This window comes from Monodelphis domestica, chromosome 3, assembly GCF_027887165.1.
Source record: "Monodelphis domestica isolate mMonDom1 chromosome 3, mMonDom1.pri, whole genome shotgun sequence".
Classification (NCBI taxonomy): domain Eukaryota; kingdom Metazoa; phylum Chordata; class Mammalia; order Didelphimorphia; family Didelphidae; genus Monodelphis; species Monodelphis domestica.
The window spans coordinates 504,759,613-504,786,759 of record NC_077229.1 but is presented as its reverse complement, the minus strand read 5'-3'; the positions used below and the strand labels follow the sequence as shown (position 1 = coordinate 504,786,759).

General features: G+C 36.7%; 1 protein-coding gene across 4 annotated transcripts in view; it reads left to right on the top strand.

The window, feature by feature from the left end:
• The first annotated feature begins 276 nt into the window (after nucleotides 1-276).
• Nucleotides 277-27,147, top strand: part of KIF2A (kinesin family member 2A) — a 119,023-nt gene continuing 92,152 nt past the window's right edge. For 2 of the 4 annotated variants that reach the window (XM_003340570.4, XM_001381330.5), the window contains exon 1: nucleotides 277-857. In XM_003340570.4, the coding sequence (XP_003340618.1) occupies nucleotides 794-857 (64 nt within the window). In that variant the 5' untranslated portion in view covers nucleotides 277-793. Of the gene's footprint in view, nucleotides 858-3,064; nucleotides 3,256-27,147 lie in introns of those variants that run through there. The other 2 variants (XM_007486377.3, XM_056824870.1) reach the window with 2 other exon arrangements.

Sequence of the window (27,147 nt, the reverse complement as noted above, 5' to 3'; positions counted from 1 at the left end):
AGGAGCGTCATCCTCAGAGGGGACAACCTAACCTCCGTCTAGTTACCAAGTTCATATTCCCAGACTCCGAAGCCAACCCCACGCCCTTCCCAGGCGCCAAACGGGTGGGGACCCTAAATAGTCTCTGCAGCTGCCTTGGCCCCTTGCTCTTAGCTATCTCTGCACCAACCCAGAAGGCAAAATTGCCAGCCCAAGAAATCCGAGCCCCTCGCTCTGAGGTTACCCTCCCGCTTCTACCAGACCACGCCTGCCAACCAAAAGCGCGCGCCCGCGCGCGAGACCCCAGCTTCCTCGGCGCACGCGCCTCCCTTGCACTACGGCCAGCCAGCTAGACTCCTCTACTCCGCTGGGCGCAATGACGCTAATTACCGCGAAGCTGGGCGGGGCAGACCGAGGGTGGGAGGGGGAGGAGGGAAAAGAAGGCGATGGAAAAGCCCTTCCGCGCAGGCGCGTTGCTAGTGGCCTTGCCCGCGTCGGCTTTATACCAGACAAGGTTGGCAGCTCGGGCCCAACCCCTCAGCTCCCAGCCGCGGCTCCGGCCCCGGCCCCGGCCCCGCTCTGCTTTGGTCTCCTGCTGCGGCAATAGCCCCGGTGGGTGTAGCCCGGCCCCGCCTCCTTCGCTCTCCCTCCACGCTCCCGCCGCAGCCGCTACCGCCGCTGCCGGTAACCGTCCCTGCGGCCCCCGCCCCCATCTTCCTCCGCTCCCGCCCCTCCTGCGCCCCCTCTTCCCCCGCCCTAGCCCAGCCTCGCTCCCGCCGCCGCCTCGTCCTCAGACTCTTCTCCCGATGAGGTGATGGCAGGGGCCAACTTCGGCAAGATCCAGATCGGGATATATGTGGAGATCAAGCGCAGCGATGGTGAGCGCTGGGCCCGGCCCCGGCCCTAGGGGAAAGGAGAGAGCAGGGAGGGTTCACCCTCCGGGAGCCACGGCTTCATTGATTCGTTGGGCCCGGCTTCTGGGGTGGGGGTGGGACGTTGTGGGAGCTTTTGTGTGTTCGTGGGTGGTGGGGCCCGTGTGCGCGAGTGTGCATGTGTGCGCGCGCGTGTATCTCGAGCTGGGCCGAGGAGTCCGCGCTGCTGCAGTGCTGGGGGCGGGGAGCCAGCCTGGCTCTCGGGGGAGGGGGCGTTTTAGCTGTGGGGGGGAGGGGAGGGGAGAAACGGAAAGGGGAAAAGCTGGGGTACGGAGTGCGCTTTGAGGTGTGGCGGAACTGGGGCCCGAATTGGGGGAGGTGGGGTCATCAGGAAGTGCGGGAAATGAGAGAAAGAGGGACTGTAACAGATGCAGCTGGGGTGGGGTCTGGACTCGAAGGTGGGTGGGGGTGGCAGGAGGGAATAGCTTTCTCGGGCCATAATTAACCCCTCCCCTAGACTTGAGCTTGAGGAGGGGTGCTATCCCCTCTGCTCTTGCGAGATGACTTAGGACTGGTGTCAAACGGGAGACCTACCTTCCTTTCTAAGGCCTCCCCATCATCTTCATCTTCTCTGGCGATGGGGGAATGGGGTGACTAGTATTTGGAGAAGCTCAGAGCTTTTTACTGTTGGGAGTTTGTTTATTTTTAAAAGCGATTCCAATAGATATTTAGATGCTCCCTGGTTCACAGGCCTTTTCTCCCTCCTTTCCTTTTTCCCGGGCGTTTTTTCCCCCGCCCTTTCCTAGCCTTTTCTTGAGAATAGGATGTGGAGAATTTTATGATCTCGACTCATGGGGGAAGAGAGACTAGGGTTGGAAGAGTTTTAGATGTGTTCTCAAAGATTGAGACCTTTAAAGTAGGACAGGGGAAAGGATTAACAATAATCCAAATATTAAGTGTGTTGGGAGGGTATTGGTAAATGGGGTGAACTGGATGTTTTTAGTTCTCCCAAAATATCAAGGGAGAAGAATTTAAGGGGAGATGAGTGTTATTATCTAATAATTAGACTCAAGTATTTCACTATCTTTTTTTTTAGCTCTGCATTAGAGAAAATAAAATAGCATGTTTCATTAGCTTTGTGAGGAGGGAGTGAAGGGAAGGTACGGAAAAAATCTGGTTTAAACATAAATCCCAGGTTAGGGAGATTTTAAGGTGGCTCCTCTATATACCTATTCCTTTCTTTTCACTATTTCCAAGATTGTGGATTATCATATTTATATACACATACATACATATATATGTTGTTCTGTGTGATAGTACTATATATATTGTCATTGTCCTTACTAGCAGAGTTTTTGTGATAGCATATAGCTTAACCTTCCTTAGTTAACTAATTTTTTTTTTTTATTGTAACTGAGGTCATTCGTGTTAGCTATTGGAAGCTTTGTCATCCTGAGTGTGAAAAGCAAAAGGATACCATTAAGAACCTTAGGTACTTTCCACTTGGCCACTGGGGGAAGGAATATATAAATATTAGGTGATACTGAAGTAGTATTTATTTACTCTTTCAGAGGCAATACTATCAAGTCATTCATAACTTCTTTGATATTAAATTTTTGTTCCTGGCACCAGACACAAGATTTTAAAAATTAAATCAAAATAGTCACCTAACTTTTACGTAAAGACTTTTATGTAAAGGAAAGCTATTTTTCCCTCTGAAACCATTTAAGTAAAAATATTTTAATATGTTAAAGTAAAATATAAAAGGTCATGAGAATTCTTTGCATGGTTTTGTGTGGCGACATTTGAAATGTGTTTATGTAATTTTCATGGAATTATTGTGAGCAGTGTAAGAGTTAAAATTTAGGGGAACTGAGGCAGGTAGAAATTAGTTTCTCTCTGCAAGGAGTATTATATTTTTATGAGGTTTATTAAAGGTGAAAATACAGAATAAGAAGACATCATGAAAGAGAGGTGTCTGCTCCAAAGCGGAAGTAGGAAAGAGAGGCCTTCAGTAGGCGAACTCCTTTAAATAATAATTTGTGATTTCGCCCAGGTGAGAATTCAGTGCAATTACAAAGCATTCTGGGAAGTGAGCAAGGACTTCTGGGGACTGAAGTTCTGGATTCAAGTCTCCATTTTTACAGCAGACACTTTTTTCATATTTAATAAAGATGATTAAATTCATAAATTATTACTGCCATTAATGTTCCTGTTCATGGCTATGATAGATTGTGCAAGATGGAGGCTTTTTCTACCTGAACCTTTGGTCGTCACTCAACATTCTTCAAGGCCTAGCTCAAATAATACCTTTTTCATGAAGTTTTGCTGGGTTACCCATCCAGAAGATATCTACCTGTTCTGAACAACTATGGCTCTTTGTACTACTCATAAGGAATTTATGGTACATTATACTTACCGTTTTTTTGTGTTTTTTGATCAGTTTTATGCTAGATTATGGCACAATGCAATTTCTTTATATAGAGGGAGTGGGGAGAAGAATCCTCAGTCTTGGGAATTTTATGATACAGTTTTGGATCCTTAGAGCCACTTTGGAGAGAATCCTAGAGGCATCTCTTAGAGTTGAACTCCCTAGCATTTCCAAGTTAAATATGACTGATTGTGCTAAAGTTAACTGTAGTTACTTTAACATGGAGTTCAAGGATCAGGCCTGGAACTGAACTAGAACTAAGTTTGGTGCAAGAAGCATGATTATTTATTTCCTTACGGGTTCCTGAAATTTGCTTCCTAGCCACTTTACAAATTCAACTCTAATAACATTTATTTAGTATCCACTGTATATAGTGCCAAATATCAAAAGATGCTAAATAAGTCAAAGTAAAGTACTTAGAAAAAAATTATTTGTGAATTCAGTGGTTTGCCTGATTTTCTCTTATCACGCCAAAGAATCAGTGAATCTGAATTGAAAAATGGCACAGATCGTCTTGTCTAACTTGTAACGTGACCTTCCTTCTACAAAATTTTCTGTATGTGGAGATCCAGTCTTCTATTTGAAGACCTTCCTACAGAGGCATTCCACTTTTTGACAACTAAATATTAGGAAATATTTCCTTGTGTTTAGCTGTAATCTGATTCTGTAACCTCACCCCTTTGCTCCTAGTTCTGCCATCTGCATACAAGATAGCAAGTGTAATCCTTCTTCCCTAAATACTTGAAGGCAGCTATTGTGTCCACAGTAAGTCTTCTCTTTTCCAGAATCTTTCATTCTTTTAATCCATTCTCAGATAGCAGTCTTAAGGTTCACCAGTGTATTAACTTGCTGAGGTGGGGAAAGGTCTAATTATTTCTTGCTTCTGGTTTTTGTGAGAAGAGGGATGAGGGAAGGGGAGGAATTTTATGAAAGGAATTTTCTGAAATTTGATGGAGGTAGTCTAATTATTGTGGGAGCTCTTGCCACAGTGCTGGCTTCTATTAGTTGTGAAAATTACTGTCTCATGCAGCATGGGCACAGGCTCCAGACTAGACATTTTTTTCTTTCCCTTAGGAAAGCTACTAGAATTATGTTGTGAAGATCTGAATGTAAAATTATTTAACCCTGTCCTAAATTAGGGGGAGAAGAGTGCCTACAGCTTATGATTGGGAGGAGAGACTTTAGAAGAATGAAAGGGTTGGGCTACCTAAAATGAAATTAAAATAACAAATGCTTAGGTCTACTTAGGATGTCATGTGATGAGATGTTATTACCTTTTATCTTGATTCTTGTGGATAGTACCTGCATATATGGAGAATGAATTGAAACACTTAGTCCTGGAAAGGACCTTAGAGATCATCTAGCTCAACTTTCTCATCTTACAAAGAAACTAAGACCTAGTGAGGTTAAGTGAATTGCCCCAAATCACATAAGTGTTTCAAATTCAAGGTGCTCTGACTCCAAGTCCTGTGCTCTTCCCACTGTACCACATTAGTGTGGCATTGCTACTAAGAAGGTCACAAAGGAAGCCTTACTCAGTTTTTAACATTGAGGGAAAAGGTTGTAACTTCTATGTTAAGTGTAGGTGAAAAATAATGCTTTTGGCTACTATCAGAATTTCCAGCAACAATTGAAAACCCCAGAGGAGTGATAAATTATTAGCTTTAATGCCCAGGACAGAGAATCTTCTTTGATAGAAAGGTTAAAACTGCTTATGCATCAAAGTATTATTGATAGATCATATAATATTTTAGGCAATATAAAAATGAACTAAGTATTACAATTATGCTAGTTGTACTTAAGATCCAGGGTTTTTTTTTTTTGTGTGTATATGTATGTGTTTGTTTTTGGCAACTATTGAGTGTAGAAAAGAAGAAAGGGACTAGTTTTTAATAGTATTAGTGAATTAACTTTTTTTTGTTCAATTTCTGCTTGTGAACGAAAAAAGCTTTTGTTTGTATGGCATTTTGTCAGTTTTCAAAGTGTTGTTTTTATTTTTGTCTTTGCTGCCTAGCACCATGACTTACACAAAGGAGGCACTTAATGTTGGTCAAGCTGAATGTAGGTGTAATCCCATTTTACAGATGAAATTGAGGATCTGAAAGATTGACTTGCCTCACATTATAATAATAGGACTACTAAATCACAGATATTAAGGACCTGCTTCAGCTGATCATACTTTGATTCCAGGGAAAATTGAATTCTTTTATTGCCAACAATCCAGCACATACAATTTTTGATGGGACTAAATTATGTTTGCTGTCAATGGTGAAATTAAGTTGAATGTTTCTATCTCAGTTATATATACAGCCTTGATGATTCAAAAGCTTCATGCTTCAAAAAGAAAAGCATTCTAGTCCTTATTTATTAAGACCCTGCCAACCTAGAATTTATCATTTAATGTTCAAAGTATTAATTTCAACATTGTTTGTAGACCTGACAATAAATGTTTCATCACACAAGGAATTCCTAGGTCAAAGAATATGCCTATGAATTCTGGCCTTTTTAATAGTGCCTTTTCTGCAGTGATATTCCCCTTCTTCATCTTGTCCAATTGAATCATCAAGCATTTTGCACAGTACCTAGCATATAGAAGGTACTTAATAAATGCTTGTTCCCTTTCTCCTATGCACTGCAGTCCAATATTTGATTCATACATACAACTAAATTTTGTTAGAATATGTGTATGATAGCAGCTCATTTATATAGTACTTTTTAGCTTACAAAATTTAAAGGCATTGCTCTGAAAGCTTCTCTCTCCAGAAGTTTGAGAGGAAACTCAAAGTTTCCTCTTGACTCCTGTAGTGCTAAAAATGGAAATTATAGGGGTTTAGGGCAAGAACATATACTAACCTCTCCTTTGTCAAAATTCCTAGTATGTTAAATAAAGCCAGGAGCAATTTAACAGTATTTTGCTGTTTGTAAGATTGGAGTTCCATTCTTGGGAAATCCAAAACAATTTCCTGGGTATTTCTGAGTTTCTTACTTCTCAAATCAAGGTATTCTTGCTTTTAACATTTTCTTATTCTTGGGGTGACGTTTCTTTGTTCTAGGACTTTGCAACTTTCAACTACTATTTCATAGCCAGAATTGACCTTTGGAGATGTTTGTTAGTATCAATTCTTAGTTTGGGTTGAAAACAGTTTTCATTTTTATAATGATCTTTGAGGTCAAACTTTGGGTTGCTATTTTCCCATTATTCTTCACTTAATAGAAGTAATAAACACCTGGATGAGATCCTACTACAAAGGATATCTAAAAAAGGAGTTCCTATTCCATTCTTCTTCTTATTATCAAACGACATTTGACCATGGTATTAGGAGCTAAGCATATTAGTTCCATGCACATTTAGAGATTATCAACAAAGAATTTATAATCTAAAGCTGACAACATCGATCTAGATATTCATATAATGATGATGGCTCCCCTATTGCCTGTAGTTTTACTGCCACCAGTTAAGGATAGAATGGTGATTACTATGTCAAATACTGTCCTGCTGGGTCCTGGCTATAATGATAGCCCATTCTCATATCTTGCTTGCAGCTGAGTACTGCATTTGATTCAACATTTAAATCTAAAGAACTTTTTGCAACAATCCCTTGACATATAGTATTTTAGAGTTTAGAAAATGCTTTCCTTGAAGTATAACATGAATGAAATTGAACATGGCTCAATTCCCTTGGCCTTAAATAAACCTTTTCAGTTGTTCTCCTGCCAACTTTATTCTCTTAGAGCACTTAACTAAGCTATTTTAACCTGTGAAGTTAATAGTTTTTCTAGATAGTTCATTTTTTTTTTTACTCAGTAATTCTAGTTAGATAAAATACCTGGTGGTGATGGTGGAGAGCCTAAGAAATAAAGTCATTTTCTCTGGGCACCAAGAAGAGATCACCCTAGGGTACAGCAAATTGGGATGATTGTCCTGGACCTTATACTTTGGAATGAAATGGAAAGGCATTTATTAAATATTAAATGCTTGCTATGAGTTAGGCACTTTGCTAAGAGCTGGAGATATAAATAAAAGAATGCAAGGCAAGTACATGCTTTCAAGGATCTCACATTCTTTTTGGGGAAGACAACACATAAAGAGAAATGGTGGCCAGTGAGGAATGTTTTGGCAGTGTTTAGTATTCCCAAAACTAGTGTAGAAAGGGGGTGGGTGGTGAACACAGTCAGGGATTACCGGGAAATGAGTCTGGGTATACAGACTGTATTTGGTGAATGCCTGTCAATGAGAATCCTAGAGTTTGGAGTTCTGGGTTGTAGCTGGAGCCTAGGACATTGGGACTTGGCAGGACAAGGTGGTGGGGATATCGCCAGTCGAGGACACAGAGTTTTGGAAAGGTGATATGGGCAGCTGACACCCCCCTCCCTTTAATCTTGAGGCTTATCCGAAGTCAGTCTATGAATCCTTTCTGCTCAGTAGAGGACTAAGACTAGAAACCCAATGATACCCGTCAGGCTATTTTTCTTTTTCTATTCTATTCACTTTTTTTTTTATGACTTTTCTTCTTCAGAGCTGCCTTTAATGTTTATAGGAATTTATTGTACACATATGTTTTTTAAAGTAGTTGATAATGTACCTTGAATTCTCTTTCTCTTACCTTAAATATTTAAAGTCATTAAGATTCCAAATTTATATTTTAATCCAAAAATGTCTACTGGTCAATAAGTTCATTTGTGAGAAGGAACATTTTATCTCTCATGTATGAGTCATATGAACCATACTATATTGATCAATGACATATTGAAGTATGAAAGCTACATGTTGTCTTTTTGTAACTGTCTCCTCAGAGTTGCCTTGAATTATGTTCTATTTTACTTGTGCTGTACCTCAAGGAAAATATTTTTGTATATTAGGCCACTATGTGAATGGACATTAAAGTGGTTTTGTCAGAGTAACTGGTAAGGGTGTAAAACAAAGGCCTAATTAAAGTGTGAATTTGGAATTTTGGTATAGATGGTAAGACAGTCAGCTTTTTATTGTTATCTGAGTTTTTCTGGAAGGGAGATTTAAAGTAATATTTAAATGATGGGAGAAATCTTGGAATTATTAGAGGGTAAGGAAGGATTTTTCTAATTTATGCTGGTAGCTAAGGAAAATATTTTATTCATATTGGGAGAAGCACAGATCTGGGAGAAGGATAGTTAAAGAAAGGGATTACTTTGAGACAAGAAAAAATAAAGGAAATTAGGTAAATTGACACATTAAAACAAAAAGTGAGTGTACTGATTTAAAGGAAAGGAGATGAAAAGAGAAGGGGAAGGAAAATAGGACTCAAGTGGTAAGAAGAAATAGTAGTGAATAAAGTTGTTCAGAATGGACTAGAGCAGCGGTTCTCAACCTCTCAATTTGTAGCAACGAGAATACATAATGCATATCAGGTATTTACATTCCGAATCATAACTGTAGCAAAATGACAGTTTTGAAGTAGCCACCAAAATCATTTTTTGGTTTGGGGTCACTGCAACATGAGGAACTGTATTGCGGGGTCTTGGCATTAGAAAGGTTGAGAACTACTGGACTAGAGGGAGGTAGTGTGGAAGATAAGTCTTCCAAGTCCCAATAGGCTGGTGAAAGATAAAGGTAAGGATAAAGTGGTGAATCTGAGGGGACAAGATTGGACAAAGGTACATGATTTGACAAGGCCAACAATACCAGTTGCCAATGTAAGTGCAGCACAAAAGCTAGTCCATTTTAGAAAATGCTTATTACTAAAGGCTGATAGCATAGATAATAATAATAAAGTAGAGAAAATCCTTATGGAATTGACAGTTTCTGCCCTTGATGGTAAACCCATGTAGCTTTGACCAACTAAGGTGGCATTCGTTACCCACTTTTTTCTTTTAATCATTTTTTGGGGGGGGAGGGGGAATAAGTTGTAAGCATACACCACATGGTTTGACTGTCCTAAGACTGATCTGCATTTTTCACCCAAAATTCCTTTGGAATTCTGGTGAAGTGGACTCCATCCAGCTCTTCTTAAGATTAACTGTCAGTTTGAAATGTAATTGATTGACTATCTTTTTTTCTTGATAGCATTTTTGTCCCTTTCCCCTCACATACTTGTGCTCTGTACTCTATTTTTTTTAAAGTAATTCAGAATGTACTTTAGGTCATAGTGTTTGTGATGTGGTATTGGTGGTAGTGGTGTTGAGTCATTCCCAACTTTTCATGACTCTATTTGAGATTTTCTTGGCAAAGTTACTGTAGTAGTTTGCCATTTCCTTCTACAGCTCATTTTATAGGGTTAAATGACTTGCTCAAAGTCACAGTGCTCTGAGAACAATTTGCACTCCTGAGGATTAGCCTTTCTTTTGGATCAGTGTTCTATCCACTGCACCACCTACCTGCCCTGTATTGTTTGAAATGTACCTTTTGCTTAAGTCATAACTACTTGTTAGGGATCTCATTAATGTCTTCTTTTTTTTTCCCCCTCTCTCGAATCCATGTATACTTCCCATAAAGGGGCAAATCAAACATTTGGGGATTAGTTGATTTGAATGTGAGATGGGATGTGCCAAAATTTTGTTGACACACTAAAAGGAATGGTTTCTGATAATTCCTCCAGCCCCTCACCTCATGAGCCTTTTAAGTGTCATAGCACCTTACAAAAAAGTGACTTGCCAGAGGCTACAGCTCCCTAATAGCTACTTGGTTTGTAAGTCTACTTTAGTAGATCCCAGTAAAAAAATACAGACCTCTTTCAGTATGATCTCTCAAATTATTGAGATAGATAGAAATAAAACATAGTGGTACAATTTTATTATTTTTAGGGAATGAAAATAAGTTCAGTGTCTCATTTGTGAATTATTATAGAGTTGGATTAGCCATAAAACATTGTCCAGCAAGAATTACAAAGAAGTTATGCTGGTAATTAATTAGGAAAAGCAGGTTAAAGTATTACTATCACCACCACCTGCTAACATTAAAAAGATACTGAGTCCCCATTATATGTTTGTATGCAACATATATGAATAGTGTTTGGTTTGTTGTTTTAGGCAGTCTTGTCTAATACTTCCTGACCCTGTTTGGAAATTTTTTTGGCTAAGATCCTGGAATGGTTTGTACTTTCCATCTCTAGCTCATTTGATAGAGAAAGAAATTGAGGCAAACAGTATTAAATGACTTGTCCAGGTCACACAGCTAATACATTTCTGAGATAGAATTTGAACTTGGGTATTTTTTTTTAAATTTTTATTTGGTCAATTTTAAACATTATTCCTTGGTTACAAAAATCATAACCCCCACCTTTCCCATAGCCGACGTGCAATTCCACTGGGTATTACATGTGTCCTTGATCAGAATGAACTTGGGTATTTTTGACTCCAACCCTGGAACACTTATCATCTGTGCCACCTCTCTGCCCAATGTTTGGCTAGCATTTAGGAAATTGTCAAATTTCTTCAGTGATAGAAAATTTTTGTAGTGGGTGGAACTCTGGATATACAGTGAAGAGACTCCTATCTCTTTAACAGTCTTATAGTGACTTGTAACCTTGAACACTTAGGTTATCTTTTCCTTTTTTTCCATCCATTTGGAAAATGAAAAAAATTTTAAATACTACTTTAGGAAGGCAGGTCCATGGCTTGTGGCTGTTTTCAGAGTTTTTCATTCCATGATAATGAATGGGACAGATGCTGCAGAATTAAAGATAGACACTGTTTTTTTTTTTTTTTTGGTCCTTCAGATTGATGAACTTGCTGATTCTTTGACAAAATTCTAGTATGCATTTTTTTTAAACTCTTATCTTTCGTCTTAGAATCAATACTGTATATTGGTTCTAAGGCATAAGAGTGGTAAGGGCTAGGCAATGGGGGTCAAGTGACTTGCCCAGGGTCACACAGCTAAGAAGTGTTTGAAGCCAGATTTGAACCTAGGACCTCCCATTTCTAGGCCTGGCTCTCAATCCACTGAGCCACCCAGCTTCCCCCACTCTAATATGCATTATTAAAAGGGTAGGGTATTAATACACAGAAAGGGAAGCAATGATCACTAGGTTATAGCATGGGCTATATATATTAAATTATGTTAGACTAATCTAATTTCATCATTTTTTTACAGGGTTACTAGACTGGTAATTCAGGGAAATACCATAGACATAATATACCAGGATTCCAGCAAGGCATTTCACAAGTCTCCCACAGTATCCTCGTGGACAAGATAGAGAGATGTGGACTAAATGATAGTTCAGTTAGGTGGGTTTGAAATGGGCTGACTGGATCCATAGAATGATGATCAATGGATCATTGTTTATTTTTGAAGATCTCTAATAGAATATAACAAGGCTCTCATATTTTTCTGTGAAATAATTTTTAATTAGTGACTTAGATGAAGGTATAAATTATATTCTTTTCAAGTTTGTTAATGACATGAAGTGGAGAGAGGGGACTGATGAGAAATTTTGACAGGTTAAAACAAAATCTTTCAACATGGAGAGGGATGAATAAAGTACTGAATTTGGTTTTTAAAAAGTACCAGCATGAAATACTAGAATATAGTATACAGTAATAACAATATTGTGTGATGATCAAGTGTGAATAACTTAGCTTTTCTCAGCAATACAGAGATCCAAGACAATTCTGAAGGACGTATGAAAAATGCTATCCACCTCCAATGAATGAGCTGATGTGGTCTAAATGCAGATAGGAGCATACTATTTTTTACCTTTTTTTGATCTGTGTGTTTTTTCATAACAACTAATATGGAATTGTATTTTTTAACATGCATAAACTATATCAAATTGCTTGCCTTATGGGTGAAGGGAGAGAGAGAATTTGATACTTGAAATAAAAAATAAATGTTAAAATTGGGGAGCAGCTCCTCTGGAGTCCCTCTGCCTTTCTAGTAATGAACTCTGGAAGGGGAGAGTGGAGCTGCATGCCCTCAGAGGGTCCTCTGAGTGCCATCTTTGGCTCCAGTGCTATAGGTTCTCCATCACTAATATAGAGTATCTTATTGAGTTTACATATTCTCAACATTTAACTGATTTATATTTGATTATATAATGTTATTTTTACTAGGAGCTCCTGATTTATTTAAAAAATATTTCAGTTTGAGGGAGTAATCTCTTTGAGCAAGACCATTTTTATCTTAGATAAACTTAAATGGACTTTTAAAAATTTATTTTCAGTTGTGTGCAATGTTTTTGAGAAAGTAATAAGAGACCAGAAGTTGCTGATAAGAAGGTGTGATAGCTTCTTGATTAGGCCTGTGAGAGGAACCAGAGAGAATCAAAGAATGTTAGAGCTGGAAGGGACCTTAAAGGTCATGCAGGCCAGTGTTCTCATTTTTTAAAAATATTGTTGAAAATTTTATTTAATTCATTAATTTAGAGTATTTTTCCAGGATTACAAATATCATGTTCTTTCCCTCCTCTCCGCTCAACGCCCTCCCTTAGCTGATGTACAATTCCACTGGGTTTTACATGTGTCATTGGTCAAGACCTATTTCCATAATATTGATATTTGCACTAGGGTAATCATTTAGGGCAGCGGTTCTCAACCTCTCAATTTGTAGCAATGAGAATACACAGTGCATATCAGGTATTTACATTCCGAGTCATAACTGTAGCGAAATTATAGTTTTGAAGTAGCCACCAAAATAATTTTTTGGTTTGGGGTCACTGCAACATGAGGAACTGTATTGCGGGGTCTCGGCATTAGAAAGGTTGAGAACCACTGATTTAGGGTTTATAATCCCAATCATATCCCCATTGACACATGTGATCAAGCAGTTGTTTTTCTTCTGTGTTTCTACTCCCACAGTTCTTTCTCTGGATGTGGATAGTGTTCTTTCTCATAAGTCCCTCAGAATTGTCCTGGATCATTGCATTGCTACTCCTGAAGAAGTTCATTACATTCGATTGTACCACAGTGTATCAGTCTCTGTGTACAATGTTCTCCTGGTTCTACTCCTTTCACTCTGCATCAGTTCCTGGAGGTCATTCCAATTTGCATGGAATTCCTGCAGTTCATTTTTCCTTTGAGCACAATAGTATTCCATCACCAACAGATACCACAATTTGTTCAGCCATTCCCCAATTGAAGGGCATCCCCTCATTTAAAATTTTTTTTTGTCACCATAAAGAGCACAGCCATGAATATTCTTGTACATGTCTTTTTTATTATCTCTTTGGGGTACCAACCCAGTAGTGGTATGGCTGGATCAAAGGGTAGGCAGTCTTTTTTTTTTTAAACCCTTACCTTCTGTCTTTGAGTCAATACTATATATTGGCTCCAAGGCAGAAAAGTGGTAAGGGCTAGGCAATGGAAGTCAAGTGACTTTCCCCAGGGTCACACAGCTGGGAAGTGTCTGAGGCCAAATTTGAACCTAGGACCTCCTGTCTCTAGGGCTAGCTCTCAATCCACTGAGCTACCCAGCTGCCTCCGGGTAGGCAGTCTTTTAGCGCCCTTTGGGCATAGTTCCAAATTGCCTTCCAGAATGCTTGGATCAGTTCACAATTCCACCAGCAGTACATTGATGTCCCAATTTTGCCACATCCCTTCAAACATTTATTACTTTCCTTTGCTGTTATGTTAGCCAATCTGCTAGGTGTGAGGTGGTACCTCAATTGTTTTGATTTTCATTTCTCTGATTATAAGAGATTTAGAACATTTTTTCATGTGTTTATTGATAGTTTTGATTTCTTTATCTGAATATTGCCTATTCATGTCCCATGTCCATTTTTCAGCTGGGGAATGGCTTGATTTTTTGTACAATTGATTTAGCTCTTTATAAATTTGAGTAATTAGACCTTTGTCAGAGATTTTTGTTATAAAGATTTTTTCCCCCCAATTTGTTGCTTCCCTTCTAATTTTGGTTGCATTGGTTTTGTTTGTAAAAAACTTTTAACTTAATGTAATCAAAATTATTTATTTTACATTTTGTAACTTTTTCTAACTCATGCTTGATCTTAAACTCTTTCCTTTCCCAAAGATCTGACAAGTATACTATTCTGTGTTCACCTAATTTACTTATAGTTTACTTCTTTATATTTAAGTCATTCACCCATTCTGAGTTTATCTTAGGGTAGAGTGTGAGATGTTGATCTAAACCTAATCTCTCCCATACTGTTTTCCAATTTTCCCAGCAGTTTTTGTCAAATAGTGGATTTTTATCCCCAAAGCTGGGATCTTTGGGTTCATCATAGACTGTCTTGCTGAGGTCACTTACCCCAAGTCTATTCCACTGATCCTCCCTTCTGTCTCTTAGTCAGTGCCATATTGTTTTGATGACCAGTGCTTTTATAGTATAGTTTGAGGTCTGGTACTGCTAGGGTAGGCCACCTTCCTTCACATTTTTTCAATATTTCCCTTGATGTTCTTGATTTTTTTTCTTCTTCTAAATGAACTTTGTTACAGTTTATTCTAATTCAGTAAAAAAGTTTCTTGGTAGTTTAATGGGTATGGCACTAAATAAGTAAATTAGTTTGGGTAGGATTACCATTTTTATTATGTTAGCTCTTTGTACCCATGAGCAATTAATGTTTTTCCAATTATTTAGATCTAGTTTTAATTGTGTGGATAATGTTTTATAGTTGTGTTCAAGTAATTCCTGTGCTTATCTTGTCACATAGATTCCTAAGTATTTTATATTGCCTAGGATGATTTTAAATGAAATTTCTCTTTCTACCTCCTGCTGCTGAGATGTGTTGGAAATATATAGAAATGCTGATGATTTATGTGGGTTTATTTTGCATCCTGCAAGTTTGCTAAAGTTGTTGATTATTTCCAATAGCTTTTTGGTGGATTCTCTAGGATTCTTTAAGCAGACCATCATATCATCTGCAAATTTTATTTTTTATTATTTTTATTTTAATACCTTCAATTTCTTTTTCTTCTCTAATTGCTACTGCTAGTGTTTCTAGTACAATGTTAAATAATAGAGGTGATAATGGGCATCCTTGTTTCACTCCTGATCTTATTGGGAAGGCTTCTAATTTATCCCCATTGCAGATGATGCTTGCTGATGGTTTTAGATATATACTGTTCATTATTCTTAGGAAAGGCCCTTCTATTCCTATACTTTCTAGTGTTTTCAATAGGAACAAGTGTTGTTTTTGACAAAGGCTTTTTCTGCTTCTATTGAGAGAATCATGTGATTTTTGTGGGTTTGCTTGTTTATATGGTTAATTATGTGAATGGTTTTCCTAATATTAAACTATCCTTGCATTCCTGGTATAAATCCCACCTGATCTTAATGAATAACTCTTGTGATCACTTGTTGGAGTATTTTTTTTATTTTAATTTTTTTAAACAATTTTTAGGACATTATTCCTTGGTTACAATAATCACATTATTTCCCTCCCTCCCCTCCACCCATTCTTCCCACAGCCGACACGCAATTTCATTGGGTATTACTTGTGTCCTTGATCAGAACCTATTTCCATGTCATTGATGTTTGCACTAGGATGTTCATTTAGTCTACATCCCCAACCATCTCCCTTCGACCCATGTATTCAAGCAGTTGTTTTTCTTCTGTGTTTCTACTCCCACAGATTTTCCTCTGAATGTGGATAGTGGTTTTTCTTGTAGATTCCTCCAAGTTGTTCAGGATCACTTCATTGCCACTAATGGAGAAGTCCATTACATTCGATTGTACTACAGTGTATCCGTCTCTGTGTATAATGTTCTCCTAGGGTGTGTATGGGGTGCTCAGGGAGGGGTACTATCTCTGGTATGGAGGGCTTGTCGTGCCCTTCTAGGGCAGCTCTCCAGCCACTGACCCTCACCTGACACCCAGCTCTCACTTGTGGCTCCCAATAGCTGCTAGCATGCGGCAGCGGCCACACCCCGGGCAATGGCTTCGACAGGCTGGCTAAACCTTGTGAGGGTAGCCATCGGGTTGTCGTGGACCCCTGGTGAACTAGGGCTTTGCTCACCCAGTATGTGAAGACTGCTTCGGTGGAACAGGCGGAAGAAACCAACAAGAAGGTTCAACGGCTGAGATGGCGACGCAGCAAAGCACTGTGGAGTGCTTAGGGCGTGATAGAGCACAAAAGACAGACAACACAGCCATCAAATGCAGCTGAGGAAGTCTCCAGGTGTAACGACTTTTCGTGCCAATGGACCCAGGCTTCCAATGCCGAGAGAGTGGGACTGTCTCTGTGCATCGACTTTTCCACTTAAATCTTCATGCACAGGTGTCTTTGTGTACAAAAACGCACAAAGACAATCGTCATCCTCGGTTCGAGAGACAACCAACAGTTCTTCTCTCACTCTGCATCAATTCCTGAAGGTTATTCCTCTTTCCAAGGAATTCCTCCACTTTATTATTCCTTTGAGCACAATAGTATTCCATCACCAACAGGTACAATAATTTGTTTAGCCATCCCCCAATCTTTTCCAAATTTTTGCCACCACAAAAAGTGAAGCTATGAATATTTTTGTACAAGTCTTTTTCCTTATAATCTCTTTGGGGTACCAACCCAGTAGTACTATGGGTTGGATCAATGGTCAGGCAGTCTTTTAGCACTCTTTGGGCATAGTTCCAAATTGCCCTCCAGAATGGTTGGATCAATTCACAACTCCACCAGCAATGCATTAATGTCCTGACTTTGCCATACCCCCTCCAGCATTCATTACTTTCCTTTGCTGTCATGTTAGCCAATCTGCTAGGTGTGAGGTGATACCTCAGAGTTGCTTTGATTTGCATTTCTCTGATTATAAGAGATTTAGAACACTTTTTCATGGGCTTATTAATAGTTTTGATTTCTTTAACCAAAAATTGTCCATTCATGTCCCTTTCTCATTTATCAATTGGAGAATGGCTTGATTTTTTGTACAATTGATTCAGTTCTTCATAAATTTGAGTTATTAGACCTTTGTCAGAGGTTTTTGTTATGAAGAGTGTTTCCCAATTTGTTGCTTCCCTTCTAATTTTGGATGCATTGGTTTTGTTTGTACAAAACCTTTTTAATTTGATGTAATCAAAATTATTGATTTTACATTTTTTGATTTTTCTAGCTCTTGCTTGGTTTTAGTCTTTCCTTCCCCAAAGATCTGACATGTATACTATTCAGTGTTCACCTAATTTGCTTATAGTTTCCTTCCTTATATTCAGGTCATTTACCCATTCTGAGTTTATCTTTAAATGGTGATCCAAACCTAATCTCTCCCATACTGTCTTCCAATTTTCCCAGCAGTTTTTATCAAGTAGTGGATTTTGGTCCCCAAAGTTGGGATCTTTGGGCTTATCATAGATGGTCTTGCTGAGGTCATTTACCCCAAGTCTATTCCACTGATCCTTCTTTCTGTCTCTTAGCCAGTACCAAATTGTTTTGATGTCCACTGCTTTATAGTATAGTTTGAGATCTGGGACTGCAAGTCCTCCTTTCTCATTTTTTTTTTTGTGATTTCTCTGGATATCCTTGATCTTTTGTTCTTCTAAATGAACTTTGTTATGGGTTTTTCTAATTCAGTAAAAAAGTTTTTTGGTAGTTCAATGGGTATGGCACTAAAGGTAGGATTGTCATTTTTGTCCAAACCCATGAGCACTCAATGTTTTTCTTATTGTTTAGATCTAGTTTTAATTGTGTGGAGAGTGTTTTGTAGTTGTGTTTTTATAGTTCCTGTGTTTGTCTTGGCAGATAAATTCCCAAGTATTTTATATTGTCTAGGGTGATTTTAAATGGAATTTCTCTTTGTAATTCTTGCTGCTGAGATGGGTTGGAGATATATAGAAATGCTGATGACTTATGTGGGTTTATTTTGTATCCTGCAAGTTTGCTAAAGTTGTTGATTATTTCCACTTGGTTTTTGGTAGATTCTCTAGGACTCTTTTAAGTAGACCATATCATCTGCAAAGAGTGATATCTTGGTCTCCTCTACAAAGGTGATAATGGGCATCCTTGTTTCACTCCTGATCATGTTGGGAAGGCTTTTAATTTATCCCCATTGCAGATGATGTTTGCTGATGGTTTTAGATATATACTGTTTATTATTTTTAGGAAAGGCCCTTCTATTCCAATATTTTCTAGTGTTTTCAATAGGAATGGGTGTTGTATTTTGTCAAAGGCTTTTTCTGCATCCATTGAGATAACCATGTGATTTTTGTTGGTTTGCTTGTTAATATGGTCAATTATGTGGATGGTTTTCCTAATATTGAACCATCCTTGCATTCCTGGTACGAATCCCACCTGATCATAGTGAATAACCCTCCTGATCACTTGCTGGAATCTTTTTGCTAGTATCCTATTTAAGATTTTTGCATCTATATTCATTAAGGAGATTGGTCTATAGTTTTCTTCCTCTGTTTTTGACCTGCCTGGCTTAGGAATCAGTACCATATTTGTGTCATAAAACGAATTTGGTAGAACTTCTTTGCTTATTCTGTCAAATAGTTTGTATTGTATTGGGATTAGTTTTTCTTTGAATGTTTGATAGAATTCACTTGTGAATCCCTCAAGTCCTGGGAATATTTTCTTAGAGAGTTCTTTGATGACTTGTTCAATTTCTTTTTCTGATATGGGATTATTTAAGTATTCTATTTCTTCTGTTAATCTAAGTAATTTGTTATTTTTGTAAATATTCATCCATATCACCTAGATTGCCACATTTGTTGCCATGTAATTGGGCAAAATAGTTTTTAATGATTGTCTTAATTTCCTCTTCATTAGAGGTAAGGTCTCCCTTTTTATCTCGGATACTGTCAATTTGGTTTTCTTCTTTCTTTTTTTTTTTTTAAATTAAATTGACCAGTCCTTTGTCTATTTTATTTGTTTTTTCAAAATACCAGCTTCTAGTCTTACTAATTCAGTAGTTCTTTCACTTTTGATTTAATTAATCAAAAGTGAAAGAACGTTTTTTATTTTTAGGATCTCTAATTTATTTTCCAATTAGGGATTTTTAATTTGTCCCCTTTCAAGTTTTTTGATTTGCATGTTCAATTCTTTGACCTTTGCCCTATCTAATTGGTTAATATATGAACTCAAGGATATAAATTTCCCCTTGAGTACTGCTTTGGCTGCATCCCATAGATTTTGAAAGGACGTCTCATTATTGTCATTTTCTTTAATGAAATTATTAATTGTTTCTATGATTTGTTCTTTAGCCAGTTTTGGAGAATCATATTATTTAATTTCAAATTAATTTTTGATTTGGCTCTCCATGTACCCTTGCTAATTATTATTTTTATTGCATTATGATCTGGAAAAGTTGCATTTATTATTTCCAGTGCTTCTCATTTTACAGGTGAGGAAATTTGAGGCTCCAAAAATGAAATGACTAATTCAAGAGAATAGGCAGAGCCACACCTTGACCTCAATTCTTTTCATTCCAAGACCAGGGCTCTTTCTGTTTTACCATGTATTACATCTACTACTTGTTTTACTTTACCTGCCTAGCAACAAAATTTGTAGCTGAAATGTAGAGTATGTCCAAAATTGTCTTTATTCACTGGCTGGTTTTAATTGCTGCTTTTCTCCTGATTTTTTTCAGTTATATATAATTATGAGCTTGTAAATAAAAGCTTCTACATGGTAAGCAATTGCAGGTGGACAGGCCCATCTGTAATTTGGCAGATAGGAACTTTCTGAGTATAGAGTTTGATTGCATGGCTTAAGAAACAATGGATTTCATTAAGGGTGGAAAAAATACAATCCCAAATTACACAGTACTTATATACTTTTATTGAGTTTTAAAATAATTTATTTTCTAAATGGGTAGTTAGGGTATTTTAAAGCTATACAGTTATATATGTTCTCACTTCAGATCTATTGAAAAATTGCTTCTGTAAACAATTCTGTCAAGCAGAATTGAAAACACTTTATCAGCTATTAGGGGCATTTTAGGTGACTCAGTGGATAGAGAGCTAGGCCTGGAGACAGGAGGTCCAGGGTTCAAATTTGGCTTCATTTACTTTTAACTCTGTGGTCCTGGATAGTTTACTTAACTCAAACTTGCCTAGTCCTTACTGCTCTTCTGACTTGAAGTGATACTTAGTATAGATTCTAAAACAAATGGTAAGGATTTAAAAAACCCTCAAATTACCTCTTATTAGAAGGAAGCCCAGTTTGCCTTTAAATTTGCCATCTTAGATAGTGGTTTTATAATACCCAGAACCCAAGTTTAAATATGAAAAGTTGAAGATTTGAAAGGATTAAAAACTGCAAGAATATTTTAAGATTCTAAACCACTTTATCTTCCCATACAGTGAGCATGATGAAAACAGCATTTTGGGAATATTCATTTTAGCATTTGATATAGCAAATAAAGATTAATGGGAATGAGAGTAGTTAATCAGCTATTATCATATCCCAGACATGGGAGTTATAAGGGTCTATAAGGGTTATAGTTACAAGGTGGTAGGAGTGGGAGTGAGGAAAAGAGAAACATATGAATGACATTGCAAAGGAATATTCAAAAGGATAAGAATCAGATACTGTAACTTTTTTAATTACCTTAATTTTTGTTTCTTTCTTTTTGGTATAGGTCCTTGGTACAATCTACAGTATATTCATATTCAGTATTTCTTTTCTGTTAGCCATAGTGTATTTTCAAGAACATTCTCAGGGTTTTTTTTTTTCTTGAAACCCAAAGAATCATTTCCAATGGCTTCATCTATGAGTCTTCGGTACATACATACATTTTACTTTAATATATTCTTCATTTAGTGTAAATGATGTGAATGAATGAAAAGAAAAGCATTTATTAAATGCCTAATATTTACCAGGCACTGGTGCTAGACCTTGTGGATACAAATACAAAAATGAGATCATGTCCTTAAGGAACTTACATATGGAGAAATGGGTGGCCAACTAAGGGTGTTTGGTTTGGAGAGACACAGGAGTGGTGAGTGGAGCCATAGGGAAATCGATTGCCAGGCCTTTTCCAGAAGCTATGGTAGTATTGGATTAATTTCTCTCTCTAGCCCAAGTAGTAGAAGAGAAGGCCTTTTAGGTAGATGGATGGTCTAGAGTCAGCTAGGTGTGTAGTCTGTTAGGTAAATTGATTTGGTAAGCAACTTCCCAACTAGATAACTGCTGAGTGGATCAGCTCACCCCAGGAAAAGGAAAGGGTCTTTGAAGATATAATTGAGAGGTCAGCAGCCAGTCAGATGACAAAAAGTCAAGAATAGAAATGTGTGTGGGCTTGTATGGCAACTACAACTTATAGTGCTTTACTGTGAAAAGAGAAAAAGAATTAATTTTTTTTTTTTTAATTTTGTGAGTTGTTAGTTGCTTTGGGATAGGAAGTAGAAAGCTTTTGGCTCCTTTTTATGTTTTTTTTTTTCCCTGTCTTGCAAGTCCCCTTACTGTATTTGAGTTTGTCTCAACTAATTTGTGAACTTTCCAGATATTACAGTTCAGCATTTTTCATTTTTTTTTTTACCAGCTACTGGGTAAAGGTTTCACTATTTAAGTCTTGACTAAGATGAGTTAGTCCAAGTGACGGATGAAGGATGAGCACATGGTTTGGGAGAATTTTACATAACTTCTGAGTTCCCATGTACTCTAAATTGAATAGTTTCTCTTTCAGTCTTTACTAAGAAGAGTCTAAGTAGTGACTTTTTTGCTGTGGGCAGGGTTTTATGGGTAGTTAATCAGATCTATAGCAAGACACAGGCACAGCATTGTAGTAGTTTGGAACATATGTATAATTTAAATAGTTGTTTCCTAATAATAATAGCTAACATTTATATAATGGCTACCATGTGCCAGGTACTATGCTAAACACTTTACAAATATTATGTCATTTGTTCCTCTCAACAACCCTGGAGGTAAGGTACTCTCATTCCCATTTTACAGATGAAGAAATTGAGGCAGATTAACTGACTCATGAAGGTTCACAGACCTAGTGAGTATCTGAGGTCAAATTTGAACTCAGTTCTTCCTGACTTGAGACTTAGCTCTTTATACACTGCGCTACCTAATTGTAACTGGTATGAAGATATTTACATACAGCATTATTCTTTGTATTACCTTGATTATAGAATGAGGGAGAATTTGATATATTTGTCCATTCAGTTTGTTTTATTTCTGGTAGAATAGGTTTTATTTGAAACTATTCTTCTTGATATTTTCCATTAAAAAAAACTCTTTAATCTCACATGCCACATTGAAAAAATGTTTGTAACCTTTTCCCGTGACTTTCTCTAGGAAAAGTTTGTCCATTATTCTAAGACAATACAAGCAAAAATGAGCAGTCCTGAGTTTAGAACACCATACATTTTTTTTTCTTCCTCAGTGCTGTTTGTTCAGTTGTTTTCTATTATGTCCAACTCATTGTGACTTCTTTTGGAGTTTTCTTGGCTAAGATGCTGGAGTGCTTTACTATTTCCTTCTCCAGTTTTTGGACAGATGAAGATACTGAGGCAAACAGGGTTAAGTGACTTGCCAAGGGTCACACAAGTGTCTGAGACTGTATTTGAACTTAGGAAGATGAGTCTTTTCTACAAGTCCAGCCTTCTATCCACTGCTCCGTCTGGCTGCCCCAATGCTTTTGGTGTTCACTTTTATAGCTGTTGATGAAAGAAGTTTCCATCCACATGTCATAAGTTATAGTACAGATTTGTCCACTGCTGGAAGATTCAAGTTCCTTATCCTCCTTACTAGTAGAAAAGTGTTTTTGAAAGATTCTTGATTTTATCAGTATTTTGTCTACTTGGCGTCCTCAATGATTGCTCTTCAGACTTTTGCTAAAACACTTATTCATTGTACTTGCTGGCTTGAATCCAGGAATAGAATTTCCTGGTGAAATTTAGAAAGGGTGACTGAAAACTACTTGAAATGGCTGAAAGAATTATTATTTCTATGGCATCCTCTTTAAATGTATTCAAAATTATAAATGATTATTTATATGTTTCCATTGCTAATTATTGCTGAGTTTTAAAAGCTTTTTTAAGTGTATACCAAAAGATTTCTCTCTTGTTTTCTGTGAGGTACTTACAATAATAAAAAAAATGATGGTATCTTGGCATATAGCTATGAAAGTACCAAATATCATGTTGTATGGAATTTGCCTTTGAATTAATGGGAATTTAAAACATTTAACTTAATACTGTATTTGCGTGTGTGTATGTGTGTGTTAGCCAGACTTATAAGTTTAAACATAAGTTAGGTAAACTTATACTTTATAAGTATAAACTTATGAGGGGAATATTAACAGGGTATTCCACCATTTAACAAAGAGGTTCTAGGATTTTCTAGTTTTGAACTCAGAACATTTAGATAAGCCTTTTACATTTGTAGATAAATGAATAAAAGGACTTGGTTGGTAAACACTCACCCAGGGAAATAAATGTGAATGTAAAATAAAAACCCTGGGAGATAATTTCCCAGAACCTCTTAGAATATTATTTTAGAACTCTTTAAGATTTAGAGTGATTAATAATAGCTGTATACTGTTTTAAATAGATATAATATTTATATCATATCCATATAACCGTATGATTTCTCTTATCTTTGTTCTATAACTCATTTGGATATAGATTTTTAACTTTTGATTTTTGTAGAGAATTGTATGTTTAAATTCCCAGTTTGAAATTAGTAATAAAAGTTTCTCTCTTTTAAGGAGTATCTACCACTTTGTGTGTTATTTAAAGGTGGGTTTGTCCTCTACCCATTTTCTTGTTAGAGCTATATAGATTCAAAAATGGAACCTTTTCCAAAAGCTGCATGACAAGTTCCCTTGTATACTGTTGTATTTACTATGTATGCTATTTTTTTCAGCAAGAACAAAAGATATTTAATAACCTGAAGTATTTTCGTTGTTCCCAAAGGAACAGCAGTATTAAGTTTCCATCTCTATTTTTTTAAATCATTTGGGTCAAAATAGTTTGAAAATTATTGAGTTTATATGTGGAACAAATCATAATGAAATGTGATTTAAATATTTGGCTGTGTGGATATGTCTAAATCCTAGCATTAAATTTAAAGTTTTGAGAGGAAATAGTAAGATGGCATTTTGGTTCATGCTAAACACTTAACACCATAAGTAGCATCAGCTAAGAACATGTATCTAGGTTGGGCATTTCTATACCCCAAGAGATTTGCTAAACAGCAACAGTGCTGAGTGTGGTGTTAGCAGGCCCGTTATTTGTGTTCTTCCCTAGTGGTTCTATGTTCCATCATAGCTGTTGAAAGTGTAGGTCTTGCATAGCACTAAAATGATTCTTTTTAACATTATGGGAACCAGGGTAGAGTTTTACTTCTATATCTTAGAGTGATCTTCCTTTCTTAATTCTCTTCGAATCCTAAACTTCTTTCTGCAATTCATTCGTGATAGAAGGGATGGGGTTTTCCACACAGTGCCCAAAAGGATTATTTGATTTAATAAATTGGCGGCTAGATGGTGTAATGGATAGAATGCAAGGTCTGGAGTCAGGAAGTTTTGAGTTTACAGCTGGTATCAGATACTAGCTAGCTGTTTGACCTGGGGCAAGTCACTTTCTGTTTACTGCAATTTCTTCATCTATAAAATGGGAATAGTAATAATACCTCCCAGGATTGTTATGAAGATAAAATGAAATAATATTTTGAAAAGTTCTTTGTCAACCATAAAATATCATATAAACGCTTTCCCTCCTCACTCATTTCAGTTGTATCTGAGTTTTCATGACCCCATTTGGTGTTTTCTTAACAATACTGAAGTGGTTTGCCATTTGAAAACTTTTCCAGTGTAAGTGCTAGCTATTATCGTTATCAAATTATCTATTGACTGCTTTGCAGTCTTTGAGAAGATGAAATATATCAGTGTATATACTATGTCTTTTCGGATCTTCCTTTTACTTCTTAGCCTCCAGTCCAGTCTTCAGTTTTATAGTTAATTCTTTTGGTCAGTCAAGTCTCTACTACATTGAGTAGATCCTTTGTGGAGGATTTATGGAAAGGATACAAACATGTAGTATGGATTGCAATTCACATTATGTACCAGCATAGATAAGATAATGGTTCTATCACAGTGAGATAGGAAACCTGGCTTTCCAAAAGGCAGATTTGAAGTGAATGAACTCAAGTAGACAATTGGCAGTATAACCCAAGACAAATTATTCTTAAGTACCCTGATTTACTATACCTCTACCTAAAGTAGAAAACTTTTTGAAATGACATTGCTCATTGGCAACTGTTATTCAGAACTTTTTACATTAGTGACACCAATGAGTGTTTTATATGTTAATATTTAGAAGGAAATTCAAGAGGAGAGCTATCTTGAGTTAGACTTTTGTAAATCCTAGAATGGATTAGAAATTATTGAAGATCTAGATTGTTACAAGGTTATTCTATCAAGAATTTTCTCTCAGTGATGAGAGTTTTATAGTTTCTAGTTGATATATGTACTTGTAACATATAGTTTCAGTTGATTCTGCACAACAGCTCTATAATGTAGGCAAGCTAAAGAGGTATTATCCTAATTTTACAAATGAATGAACAGAGGTTTAAAGGGGTTTATGATATATTCTGATTACTTAGCTAGAAAATGGCAGGCCCATAAATTCTTTTGTCTTGTGATTCCTAATTCCTGAGTTATTTACATTGTATCATGCTACTTTTTTCAAATATGTGTAAAATACGCTGTTTTAACCAAACCTATTTAACAACATTGACCTATCAGGTATATGTTAAGTAATGTCTGATTTTCAATAAATTTCACTACTCTTATTCCGAGAGTGAGGATATTTTGCTTTGATTTCTCCCTAAATGCCTGCTGGTGCAGTATGTCTGTAAGAAAACAAGGTTGCATTACTGTATTCAGATCCTTTTTCCTTATTTTTTTTCCTATAAAAGAGACCTTTTAAATTCCTTAATTCATATGTATTATGATTTTGGAATATTAAGAATTTTATTATTCTGTACAAACTGTGAAATAGGCTTTTGATCTTTTAGACACAGAGGGTAAATGGTGATTTATTAGAGGAATTTATGATGTATTGCTTAAGTAACCTGTTTTTACATTTACAATTGCCATTTTAGAGTTTGTAGTGCCACTTAAATAACCAGTCATTCAAAGCTCTGGTTTTACATTATACCAGTGTTGTGAAAGTTAAAAGTTAATGCTAATTTATACTAATTTCCCTTTAAAATGTTATTCAGTACTTTTTTGGGTTATCTTTTAAGATTGTAAATTTTGCATTCAAACAATACAACATGTAATGATTTCAAAAGGGTTGGGTGGTACTAGCAGAAGTAATTTGGTTTGACTAATAATGTCAGGGACATTATTCTTGCATGCTTACTTTTTAATCATCTTTTTAAAGAACCTCTTGTTCTTCTAGATAGGCTGAAATGAAATTGTTTAAAATAAACTTGTAAGTAAAAAGGTCTCATCAAAAGAAGTAATGATTTTTATAGAAGACTTTCCTGAAGTGAATCCCAATCTTCTAATAGTGGAATTAGAAATAGAGGAAATATTAAATTTATAGTCCTAGTCTGTGAACAAGTGGCTGCTACCTATTTTCAAAGCTTGAATCTTTTAAAGACAAATTGCTTTTTCTTGCCCCTCTAATGTATCTAATGTATTCTGAATGTATCCCTTTATTAGTTTACTTAGGTTTGTTAAAATTTTAAGTATACTGACTTTTTTTTTTGTTAAATGAAGTGCTGAGATTTTGTGAGCATCCTTTGCTGATTTATTTGGCTTTTGTACTTCTATATTTGAAACAGAGTCTTACTTTATATGCTAGACAAGGTTTATGCCAGCCTAATTAGTTGCTGGCATTTCTTAGCCTCACAGCTGCTGGATTCAGCTGTGTACTAGAAAAATATAATGGAATACTGTTTTCAGGGAGCAAGAGGAGATTGTCAACATGTACAACTAGTTTTTGACAGTTCAATAATATATAAGCTTTGAATAGATCTACAACCTATTTAAAATTTGCATTTTGAATTCAGCTGAAATTATTTTAAGGCTGGAAAATAACTGGCA